The sequence below is a fragment of the Sebastes fasciatus genome, chromosome 7, assembly GCF_043250625.1.
Source record: "Sebastes fasciatus isolate fSebFas1 chromosome 7, fSebFas1.pri, whole genome shotgun sequence".
NCBI classification, from domain to species: domain Eukaryota; kingdom Metazoa; phylum Chordata; class Actinopteri; order Perciformes; family Sebastidae; genus Sebastes; species Sebastes fasciatus.
Window position 1 is genome coordinate 15,552,572 of NC_133801.1, and position 12,617 is coordinate 15,565,188.

The following is a 12,617-nucleotide window of genomic DNA, read 5'->3' on the forward strand; positions in this document are numbered from 1 at the left end:
TCCTGTGTAGAGGCCAATTTGTGTAGACTGATTAGTTGATGCAATGCTAACAATGTTCCAGCGATAAGAGGGATATAAAGCAATGCTAGGACAATTGTACAATATTATACAGCAATCCTTGAGGCACTATAGCTCAAGGTAAAAATATCTATAGCTCTGAGTTAATTAGAATGACGAGCTAATTATATTTGCTGCATCGTCTGTAGAAAAAAACACCTCTTTTGCCATCTCTTCTGCACAACCCTATATCCTCCCTCTTTCTGTTTCAGTCTTGGAAAAGTACATGTTTTAATGTGACTCCAGCACTCTATATGTCTATCCTGTCAATATGCCGATATGTCTTTCTGTCTGTCTATCTATCAGGGTTCTACTCTGATCCACCAGAAGGTGGCCCCACCTACAGAAGGTCAGGGCTCACCGGTCCTGTCATTCATCACTCTGGAGCAGTTCAACGCCATCCGCTTGGTCCAGGTGCGTCAGATAACTCTTAATAACATCAAACATTTCACATTACACTACCCCTTGCATTATATTGTCAAAAAGAAAAACACTTAATTCTCATTGGGTGGTGTTTACTGAACATTTGTAATTTGGCACAACGCTTTCATCAGAAAGCATATTTGAGCTTGTACCTTGCAATATAAACAAGATGGATATCTTAAAATGTTAAGAGTTATGGAAAATTGGCTTTGCTTCATGAAGATGCATTAGGTGAGTGTAAATCATAAACAGTTAGATAAAGTAATTCATCTTCTCCTGGAATGCGCATTTATTTTTTAGCTGCAGTCTTTACGTAACTTGTTATTCTGGGTATTGGGTTTGATTTATTTTTTAAGTGAGCAAAGTAATCCGATGCAAATAAGAAAGCCCAATCAGTCAATCGCAGGGCCTGTCAGGATGAATCAGTTCACAGCAATTAAATGGCAAGATGTCAAATGACACCCCAGGTACCAATGCTCTAAAATATTAACACAGTGTGTACACTAAACTCTAAATGTCATCACAGAGCATTCACCATTCCCTGGCTGCACTGAGCAAAGTCATCAGAGGGACGCAACTGCTAACTCCTGAAGTCCAGAAACTGGCCACGGCCCTGCTCAATCAAGAGGTAAGAAAGGAGATCAGAAGAAGGGTAGTAAAAGGGAAATAAAGTGAAATACATTGATTTTTTTACAGTGTGAAGTGAATCTTTCTCTTCACGATATTGTTATAGAGGTGAAGTGTAAGGCTGCATTCACACCAGATCACCACCACCTGTGTGGCGAAAACGCAAGTCCTGTGCATTTGGGCTGCGGCGGCTGCAGGGGGTGCCGCAAAAAAAAAACGCAGCAGCCTGCGGCGGAAGTGCAACCCGAATGTCACGCTGCAGTGGCCAATCACGTAACCCGTGATCCAGACCTGTACAACCCAGCCGTGAGGGAACAAAAGCTCTTAATCGTTGTGCATAATGGGCCATTAAAGTGCCTCTCCCACACCGCTGCAGAACCCTGCGGCGAATCACCGCAACGCCAGATCTGGTGTGAATGCAGCCTAAATCTTCCCCATACTGGGATGAAGTTGAGACCACAGGAGCAGGCATACAGTACACATACAGAGCTGACTTGTACTGTTGACATCTAGCAAACACTGCATGTGTGTGTCCCCAGGCTGAGATGAGGACAAAGGGGATATGATGAGGTAGAGGGGGAGAGATACACAATCAACCTTTTACTTCTTCTATGTTTGTAATCTCCTGAGAGCAGCCTTGGGCATAATTCCCTCTCCACTGCTTCCCTCCTCTCTCTTTTTATATTAATCAGCAGGTCTTTAGTCTCATCCCTGTCTCGCTCCCAACCAACTTTCTACAGTCTTCGTCTCTCATGTTTTTCTCTCTCTTTCTCGGTCTCTCTCGACTCTAACATATCTCTTCACTGCAATTAGCACTAATACCAAGGCTATGAAATGTGTTAGCTACCGGGTAGGGGCTCTGTGATATAGTTGAAATAAATATCGCAATATTGAAAGAATATTACCCCCTTTGCAATAACATGATATGGAAAATGTATGCAAAATCACAAATAAGATAATTTGCAACGCGATATTCAATGCATTGAACTGTATTTCATTGTAATGCAGTATATTTCTTTTGAGTATCCATCTGGTGTTAGTTTCCACAAATGAGGACACCTCGTAGTGCATTATGGCTGACCTACTCCTCAACCACTCAGTATATAAAACAGATGAGCTCTCATTCCTCTTTTACAGGTTTATAAATGTCCCCCTTTAATTGTACTGTTAAAACGCCTCCTTCGACCCAGTAGTAGTGAGCACAGCTTTTTTCCTTGATGGACCCATTTTAAGACACTCTCTCTGTTTGTGTTGTGCATAATGAAAATGCAGCATTTCAATGAGTTGTTTTATAAATTCAGATGGTTAGTTATGATCCACAGTATTGGCACAGGCCTGTTTCTAAGCTATCCTCTCCCAGAGAGGAAGGATTTATTTAGATCATGGTGTATTGAACAGAAATTTCCTTGGTGGAAAAATGTTTTGCAACCTTGGAAAAAGCAACAGCAGCTGTCACCTTTGTTGATGCCGCCGTATGTTCTGGCAATCCACAACATCCTTGACACATATTAGATTTACTACCAGCAGAATTTAAAATGTGATTACTTATCTAACACCTGAGGACTTTGCTGGCCGCAATTGACAATTCACATCATTGTCGTAAAGATAACAAGCCGCTTGCTCCTCCCTTAGAAGAAAGAGGACATATAGCAACAAAGGGAAATATAAATTAGATATTCTTTCTTTTACATTAAGTTATCTTGATTCTGTGGTTGTGGACTGTTTTTATTTTATCATCATACTTTCAAGCAAACTGGGAGTGATAAGTAAAACGTGATCAAGGGGATCGTCTTATTCAAAACGTGTACAAATTCAACAAGTGAACTTGGAGACTGAATTTGCAAGAATTAAATGCTCTGGCAAACAACTGTGATGCAAGGTGCCTTTCTGAGATTATGTGTAATTATGAGCAGTTGGTTGAGTATGAATCAAATAAACACAAAGACTGTGTCGGAGGAACTATTCATTGATTTCTTTGTTTCAAACAAACTAAAGAGAGCTCACTATTGATCCAGCTATTTATTTGCCTTGTATGTAAACAAATGTGGTCTGAAATGTACTAGACCTTTAGATTTCTGGTTTTCAATAAAGGCAGCTGAAAATAATACACACACACACAGCAGGATAGTAACTGAATGGTTGACTTGCAGCTGAGAGACATGCAAGGTCCCTTTTAGATCCATTATGACTTTCAAACTTGACAACAAATAATATCAAATTCTTAATCCTCAATCTCCCACTGTGTGTGTGTGTGTGTGTGTGTGTGTGTGTGTGTGTGTGTGTGTGTGTAACACAGTTCTTTGATCTCTGTTTAACAGTTGAAGCAACATGTTCTGTCTAACCTGTTCCAGAGTTAAGAGTTGTCTCCTGAGGGAACTTGTCTTTTTGCCACCCACACGCAAATATTGCATTTGTCAGTGCCTTCAAAAATGAACCCTTTGAGCCTTTCAAAACTACACATATGAGCGTTTTAAAAACAGACACCTCTTTGGTTAAGGTTAAGCAAATAAAACTTCTTAGTAAACATGTGGAAAGATTCTTGTCATTGTTAAAGAAAACCAACATTACGTTTGTACATCCATCCACCCCTCCTCTCCCGAACTTTTTGCTGCACTATATAAATCATCCCACTACTTCCTGCTTTGGAATCTCTTTTAAAATGTCGCTGTCCACAGAAAAACATTTCTGTGGAGGATTTATTTGCCAAATCACTGAGGCAGTGTTAAATGTGCTTTTGCTACAGTTCCAGTGTGAGACAAAGGGCACAGGCAGATGCATAAACAGACTGAAGTGAGTTAAAGGATCTGTACCATGTACTTACATGATGAGCCAGACAGAAAGCCAAATCTGTCACTGTGAAGTCTGGGGTAGCATTTCAGTTTAGTGTAATTAGTCAAATATTTATACTGTAAGACAAGCACAGATTCACTCATCTGCGTATCTGCCAACTCTAACCCTTTGACATCAGACGTTTAGAAGGTGATGTCACCTCTGGCATCACAGTAAACATGGACTTATGCTGCGTTCCAGAAAACTCAGAGATCAAAACTTCTGCCAGTTGAAATTTCCAACTTCCGACCTCCAAGTGTTCCAAGTGCACGATGTCAAATGTGAAACAAAAAACATGTTTGACTGTGACAAACTGATGCTTCTTTGGCAAGTGTACACACAATTGAACTCTCAGCAGTGCAGCCTCCACATTTTTTTTGCCATTTTTAACATTTTCTTGAATACCTTTCGTTCAGAGAAGCTAACCTTCAGAGACTGTTTTCCATAACCAGCTACCTTATAACATTGGCGACATATTTTGACATTGATTTACATGCAGAACAAGTTTTACTGTATCATTTTAATTAAATACAAGCAAATATACCTTTTAGTTGATGGTTTATCATTTACAATGTGCGCTTCCATTGATGTGTGACATCAGACAACTGCTTCTTCGTGAAGTCGGGGTGAATTGATTTGCTCCGAGTTCACAAGTAGAAACTCAGAGTTCAGAGTTGTCTGGAACGCAGCAATAGATTATGTTTTAGCCAGACGACAGTAGCTGTGCAGCCTAGGAGAGTAAGCCTATGTTTAAATGTGTATATGGGATAGTTTCAAGGTGACCCAACAGCCGTTGGTGATGGGGAGAGAGGGGGTACAAATCCAACAAAGGCATGGGGACGTTGTGATCTCATAGTATACGGTTTACACCACTAGCTATCAGTATGCCCCTCAATTTAGTGACTTTTAGCAACTTTATTAAAAAGTAGCCAAGGGACAAATCTAGAGACTTTTTGGGCAGACTTCCCCTTGAAGAACGTCTTCAACACAGCTCAGTAAATCTGCAGTCCTCTTGCATGCCGTGGCTCTCTGGGCTGACAGCTGCGTTCAGTAATAGCGAGTGAGTGAAAGAGAGGCACGTTCAGTCCACCACACTGCAGCCTGACTGAAGCACATTGCTTACTGATTGCAGAATGTCCACAGCTAAAATAATATGGTTTACCTTCGTGCTGACACTTGTTTTATGTTGTGTATTTTTTTCATTATGGCTCTAAATAACTTTTCTTCCCTCCGTCTCAGTGTCCTTTAACGTGGCAGAGTAAATGGGAAGGACCAGAAGAGCCGATGCAGTACCTCAGATCTGTAGTAACACGGACTCTCGCCATACAGGTAACACACGCATGTGTATACACAGAGAGACATAGTGTACTCTCTTTCTCTGTCAGGCTATCTGTCGCTATCCTTTTCTCCCAAAGGCACACAAAGAAGACTTACAATAAATAGATACATACACACACATGCACCTAAGACAAACATACAACTATGATGGTACACTTTAGTTTGGGAGAATCTTTGAAGATCGAAAATCGTGCTTATTTCATGTTTCATTTAATATTTCTAAGCCATTTTTATCTGGTTTGTGTTAGTTGTCATGGTTTAGTTTTAGTTATTCCTTCAGGAACTGGAATTCACAAAGACCTGCTACTATCAGAGGACTTTCTGTGGGGTAACTGGTAGTCAAGGCATTTGCTGACGTATTCACTGGTTATTAAGAAACCCAGACGCCCCTGGGAACCCTCTGTACTCTCACAGGAATGAGACTTAAGAGGCCTAAGAGTTTTCTAATCAGCATTAGTATACTGATTGAGGGATCCATTTAAATCCATCCTGCATTTATATCCTACCGGGAGCCTTGTCCTCCAGTTGTAATGAATATTACAGGACGACACTTTTGGATTTCTTCAGTTTTAAAGCGATTTAAAAAGGACTTTGCACCACAGATATCCCCAGACATTTTTTTCTGGTGTTTCCCCTCGTGACAAAAGTCCTTCAGCTGAGCCTGGGTCCAAGGACCAGACTAAGTACTTCTGGCTCATGACTAAAATTATTTAATACTGATTGAGGCAATGTGTCGACTAAAACCGTGCCAGAAAAATCCTAACGTAGTTTTCAAAAGCGCTTCATAAATAAAAGCGGATTATTATACAAAAGCATGAGGTTCTGGGAAGTGTGTGCCCTCGGTTGGTGCCAGAAAAGAAAGGTTCTGGCTGAAACTCCTCTCGACTGTGTCTAACTGTACGCCTACCTCAATATGTTCTGGCAGACTAGAATACACACACACACACACACACACACACACACACACACACACACACACACACACACACACACACACACACACACACACACACACACACACACACACACACACACATGCTCAGAAATTATTTATTTTTATGTGAATTTGATGCATTTCGTTATTCATGTGGGCGAGCCTCGCTGCCCGTGTCTGTCTGTCTGCCGGCCAGCCTGCCTGCCTACCCATCTGTTTGTGTGTATGTCTGCCTGCCATCTCTTTCTGTCTGCTAGCATTGCCTGTCTACCTGCACTCCATCTGTCTTCTTGTGTGTCTATCTGGATGCTGCACTGTCCTTAACTGTCTAATTCTGCCCATCAGTACTGAGTGATATCTCTGTTAGCAGAGTGTCTGTGTCCTGTTAGCTAATCAGCCTAATAAAGGCGGAGACGGCCAAAGCTGCTGCTGCTGCGTGGAGCTGCAGAAGAATAAAGAGCTAACAGCACAGCAGTGCACCCCAGACGAGCAGGACGACCTTGAGAACGCTGAAATGCTCACACACAAATACTATGCATACCAGCACACACTGGCTCGCTGTATTATTAATACCCACAATTCTTAGTGCACGTTTGCCTCTGTGTGAATGCACGTGCATCTGTTGGTATGGGCTTGCATTTGTGCTCGTTTTCTTCTTCTTGGCATAATGCTCATCCCAATTTATCTCTAAAGCCAGCGGAGACTGATGCGCTGCTAAAAAGGAATCCATTTATAATAGAGATGGGATCAGATGTTTGCTCATTCTACCTCTATTTGTCAGCAATTTTCTTCAGCTGACCTCCAAAACCCACTAGTGGTTATGGCGATTAAGAGAAAAGTGCCTACCTGGTAAAAAAAGAAATGCATAAAAGGGCCCAGAATAGATCAAAACTTCAATCTCAGGCCAACTCTCAAAGCTTAAATCTGGCCACTGCAGCCACACAAGGCTTATGCATATCATGATGGATAAGCTCGGCTGTAAGTGTAAAAGAACGGTGAAATCAGTTGTCGTGCCACTCGGCGACATATTCCTCCAAAAAAGAGGAAAACGTACGAACTTGAGAAGTGAGATTACATTGTGAGATATCATATCAGGTTCAGTCCTGAGCTGTGCGTTGGACAAAAATAACTAGTTTGTGCAGTGACACAGCAGGAGGCTGCTTACATGATCAAAGCAGATGTTGCTGAATAAGGAAGACTGGATCAACAACACATTGGAGGAGAAGGCTTAGAGGAGTCTATCTCCAGTCATACAGATCCACACTTTGCACATACACATCTCTGTCTCTGCATGCATGTGCCAGTAAGTATACAGTATATACACATGCTCAAATGGGAGTCTGCGTGCGTTCGTGTGTGTGTGTGTGTGTGTGTGTGTGTGTGTGTGTGTGTGTGCAAGTACTGTATTCCCACTAGGAGGTAATTGGGGTTCCAATGTTATCAGCTTGTTGATGTGGTGATAAAAGGACAAGGGGACATTAAATACTCTATCGGCCACACATTTGTATTGACTTTGTGTTTTGCTCCGTCCCTTTGCGACCCTTTTTATCTCTCATTAACAAATCCACACTGACTCGGATAGAAATTATGATCATTCCACTCACAGATCGATGCTCTCTATGAAAATTTAAAGAGCCAAATACGATACAAACATCGACTATTTGTATTCTTTGTAACCAAACTATTCATGGAGCAAATATTTATTTAGAGCCGGCTCTATTTCTATCAAATTTCATCACTTGAACTGAAGAAAATTGCGTGTATTCTCATTATCTTTTATCGATCCACGAAATGTTTTGCCTCCTGCGTGAACCTGATGAAATGTTATGCCTGTATTATGTGTTATATCTGAGGGTTTATTTGTTATTTGCTAGGTTTTTGGCTCATTAATCTGTGTGTGTTTTATTCTATATGTCTGTATCCAGAGTTGGGTGGAGCGTGCAGGCAGACAAGCTCTTCTATCAGACACCCTGGATCTATCCGAGCTCTTCCACCCTGACACCTTCCTCAACGCTTTGCGACAGGAAACCGCCAGGTAACGCTGAATGCTCGTGGGTTTATGTGAGACAGGAAGAGGATACGTGCCGAGGTTAATGAGATCTTTTTGTGATTTTAGGTCCATGGGTTGCTCTATGGATAGCTTGGTGTTTGTCTCATCATGGAGGAGTCCCATCGCACAGGCCAAGCTACAAGTCAAGGTAGAATAGCACACATTATCCTACAGATTATGCAGACAGCAGACACACACTGCTCCCACCCAGCTGCAGAATACTGCCGCTATAAACAAGGCAGACTCTGGCTGAGTGATAATTGGAAAATAATGGAGTAAACGACTGCAAGAACGGAATACAGATGCAGATAAGATGGCAGAACATTAGAAAGAAAGCAAAGAGTTTACTGCATATCCATTAGAGACAAGTGTGCTTCCTTTTACAGCAGTCATCTTTGGTTTCCTGTGCTTTTTTTTCATGCATTCAATGGGCACAAATTCAATTAAAGGACAGAAAAAACAAATATTCTACTACGCCACTTTCAGCCTTAATTTCTTCCCCTTTCACGCTCTGATTTAAAGGCTGATATAATTGCATTATCTCCAATTTAGATACTTTTTGGCATTTCTTTCTTTTCTATCATGCCAATAAAAGTTGGCTCGGCTTGACTTGCACTTAGTTAAAATATACAAAGACAGAGGGGAAGGGTGTGGGTGCTTAAAAAAGAGGCTGCAGCTGCAGGGAGGAAAGGGAAATACTCAGACATCAGACAGGGAAAGAGAAAGGGGATAATTGTTGTGAAGCAATGAGCTCGCTTACACAAACACACACACAATGTAGCTTTTTCTGGATTTGTCTCTCGCTCACTCTCTTGCTTTTTCTTGCCCAGATTATGGTGATTTAGTAGTTGTCTGTGTATGTCTGACTTGACGCCAAAGTTCCCTTTATTGTCTGCTCTGCTGTGGAAAATCCCTGAGTCACTACACTGAATTCACTCATGTAAACACTCTGTAATGTACAATGTGCATAACATGCTAGTTAATCTGGTGACAACAATGTGTGTCTTCCTCTCATGCTTTACATTTGTTTACACACACTCCGTTTTCTTTTCCTTCCTTTTTATTTCCCTTTATATCTCACCAGACTTTTTGACATTGGGTCATCCTGTCCGTCTGTTTAATCTGCTGTTTATAATCTCTCCTCTCTATCTTTTCTTCTCCTCAATTTACAATCACTTTGTTGCTATTTTTGTCTCGGCCCTCACTTCCTTTGCCTGTTTTTGCTTCTCACGCCATCTCTCTCACGCCTTTTCCAGGTCGGAGGTCTCCAGTTGGAGGGTTGTAGTTTTGACGGTGTTCATCTTTGTGAGAATCAACATGACTCTCCCAGCGTGTCGGCCGTCCCGCCCTGCTACATGGCCTGGGTTCCACAGGTATGTGCTCATGTATAAAACAGTACACTTGCCCCGATACAGATTGTTTTATTTATTAGCGCTTATCAAATAACTCCTAGTTGCCATGCGAGCGAGATGCTGTCTGCTCGTCGTGCCTTTGAAAAACCACCTTGTTTTATCCGCCTACCTCTTAAACTTGCGGCAAACTGTGCAGTGCATCGTTAGAGTTTCGCCCACATCCTCTAACGCCACCCAGCTATACTCCTGCTTCCAGGATAATTGAAACGATTGCTTGCGCTTCAGCTCACAAACTTTGTCTCGAGAGCCCGATCGGTACTGTGCATGTGCAACTCTCCACAGAGATGAGAAGGAAGCGAGATGGCCCACTCCTTAGCTACTTCCATCACCAGCGCCAGAAACAATTATGTTTGATTCTTTTTCACCTGATTGGGCAAGTGAGTTGCTAGATTTACTAGCCCGACGTGGCATTTGTCTTGCCCCGGGTATTGTTGAGTCCTGATATTGTTGCCTTCACCAAGGAAGTTTAGTTTTATGTCTGTCTGACAGAAGATTTGCGTGAATCTTGGACAGGACGTTGACTTTGCCTAAAGAACCATATTGGTTCCGTGAGATTGTTTATATTGTGTGATATAATCACGGCACTAACAGTGATAGACGTTTTGTAAATCCTAAGGGAGTATTTACCTATTCAATAACGAGACAAAGTAATAATTAAGGGATCTTAATTAAGGGAGCATATTTATTCACTGATTAGCATATGTGGGGTAGCTGAAAAACACATTCTAATACATGTAAACTACTTAAATATACAGTAATTGTTGTGTCATTAATTTGTGCGTTTGATCCTAGAACTCCGCTGCTGACTCTGCTGCATCAGAGGAGAGTATCTGGCTGCCTCTGTATACGAGCTCAGAGAGGGTGAAGGTGGTCACGCACATCTGTCTACCCTGCGGAGCGAACTCCAACCAGTGGATACAGACTGGAGCCGCTCTCTTCCTCAAACAGCAGTGAAAGAAAGGATGTAGGACGAGCGCATAGAGACTGTTAACGGACGGGGCTTTTACGAGCACTGTGAGCCTCGGGCGAAGATAATATTGTCGTGAAAGGCGGATTTGACTGGGGCATCAAATAACAGGACAAATTATTAACTCTCCAAAATGTCAGGCTCTGATACTGACACCATCGCTTTTTAATTAAGCACCTTAGCTCGGAGACCAAAAACTTCAACATGCAGTTACTTTATGTCACCGTCATTTGCATAATATGGAACGAGGGAACGCACCAGAGGAGAAGAAAACAGAATAATTGACTTTGCAGTGGTCTGCTTTTTGGTTTAACAGCTATTAACCCACAGCAAAGAGGAGCAGCAGTAACACCTTTAATGAGACATGAATATAACATTATTTGGATCTCAGGCTGTACCAATCTTTGACACCTCTGAGTTCTTCTATAGTGTCATAAAACACTACCCCACTCATCTTATACAGTGTAAAACATCAGTTAGTCTTGTTATTTTGTTTATAGAGCTTGTGAAGAAAGCAACATTATCCACATATCAAAAGGTTTGAGCCTTGAATGTTTGTTTCACTGTTATTTTGTTACCTGAGAGCTTATTTATTCAAAAATAAAGATGAAATAAATGTCATTATTGCTATAATTTTTTGCAGTAGTCGTCACTAACGTGCATGCTTCAAACCAATTTAAAGCAGCTGTGGGTAGAATTGGAGCAAATATTATTAAAAAAATATATATTTTCTATAAAACGGTCACTATATCCTGACAGTAGTGCATGAGACAGGTAATCTGAAAAAAAAAATCATGTACCTCTGTGTCCTCCGGTGCTTCTTACGGCATCTGCAAGATTTCACAGACCAGAGGAAAACAACCAATCAGAGCCGAGCTGGAGTCTGCCGTCCAGCTGCCGTCTCTGAGCAGCTGTCAATCACTTCTATCAAACGGTCAAACTAGGCAGCGCTGATCAAATATGAATAAATATTCTGTTACTGTAATGTCTATTGCTCGCTTCAAATGTTTTCAGAAACATCTTGTAGCGTACTGTTTAGTTGTAAAAGGAGAAAGTTTGAAACCCGCTAGCCATGTTGAGATCAGTTGAGGAAATACCAAGCACCAGCCGAAGCACAGCCAATAGGAACGCTCTCTCTGAAATGTGATTGGCCAACGGGCTAGATTTTCTGAAGCCTGAAAACAGAGCCATGAGGAGGAGCAGAAGTCTAGCTTTCTCTCAGAACACTTGAATTACAATATGCTGAAAGGTTATTATGGAATTTTTGCCCAATGATGCCAAAAACATTCTGCCTACTGAAGCTTTAATTGCTTATCAAAATAGTTGCCGATTAATTTAGTAGTTGACAACTAATCGATTAATGGATTCATTGTTGCAGCTCTACAAAGCTATGTGTGTGTGTTTCAGAGCTGGGCTGACCCTCCAACACACACCACCAGTCGTCACAACCGTTCAACAGTAAACAATACGGATCACAGTTCACTCTGCTCGATCTGCCTCTCAATTGTGCTGAAACAGGCTTTACGGGCGTGAAACACCTCAGTGTCTGGTGGTTCCCTCACACACACACATACACCTTCACAAGCACTCAGTTAGTCTCTAACCTTGGTGTGATTGGTTCTGAGCTGAGGTTGAGCGGAGTCAGTGAAGCTGTGATGGATGGCCACAGAACCACAAGGGAGGGTGTAAGATGTGTGTGTGTGTGTGTTTGTGCATGAATCCAGCCAAGAGCATCAAATTTGATTGATGGCTTAATTAAGCATTTTTTGTTTTCTGCATCTGCCTTTTTTTCCTTTGTGTTTATGCAGTTGTGCAAATGTTTGTGAGCATTTGTGCATGTGTGTGTGCACTCTTCTGTGAATGTGTGTGTGTGTATGTGTTTGTGGAGACAGAGAAAAGGGTTGAAATGAGGGAGGAGTGGGTATTGTGTGTGCACTGCAGTGTGACAAAATGGGAGTGAAATGGAACAGCAGGTTTGAA

At 41.7% G+C, this 12,617-nt stretch overlaps 1 protein-coding gene across 4 annotated transcripts in view; it reads left to right on the forward strand.

Annotated features, from left to right (window-relative positions):
- dync2h1 (dynein cytoplasmic 2 heavy chain 1) overlaps window positions 1–11,244 on the forward strand; it is a 117,905-nt gene extending 106,661 nt beyond the window's left edge. For 3 of the 4 annotated variants that reach the window (XM_074641846.1, XM_074641848.1, XM_074641847.1), the window contains 7 exons: window positions 364–471; window positions 1,007–1,108; window positions 5,176–5,265; window positions 8,134–8,243; window positions 8,325–8,406; window positions 9,515–9,631; window positions 10,463–11,244. In XM_074641846.1, coding sequence (XP_074497947.1) covers window positions 364–471; window positions 1,007–1,108; window positions 5,176–5,265; window positions 8,134–8,243; window positions 8,325–8,406; window positions 9,515–9,631; window positions 10,463–10,624 — 771 coding nt within the window. In that variant the 3' untranslated portion in view covers window positions 10,625–11,244. Of the gene's footprint in view, window positions 1–363; window positions 472–1,006; window positions 1,109–1,646; window positions 4,397–5,175; window positions 5,266–8,133; window positions 8,244–8,324; window positions 8,407–9,514; window positions 9,632–10,462 lie in introns of those variants that run through there. The other variant, XM_074641849.1, reaches the window with a different exon arrangement.
- The last annotated feature ends 1,373 nt before the right edge of the window (window positions 11,245–12,617 follow it).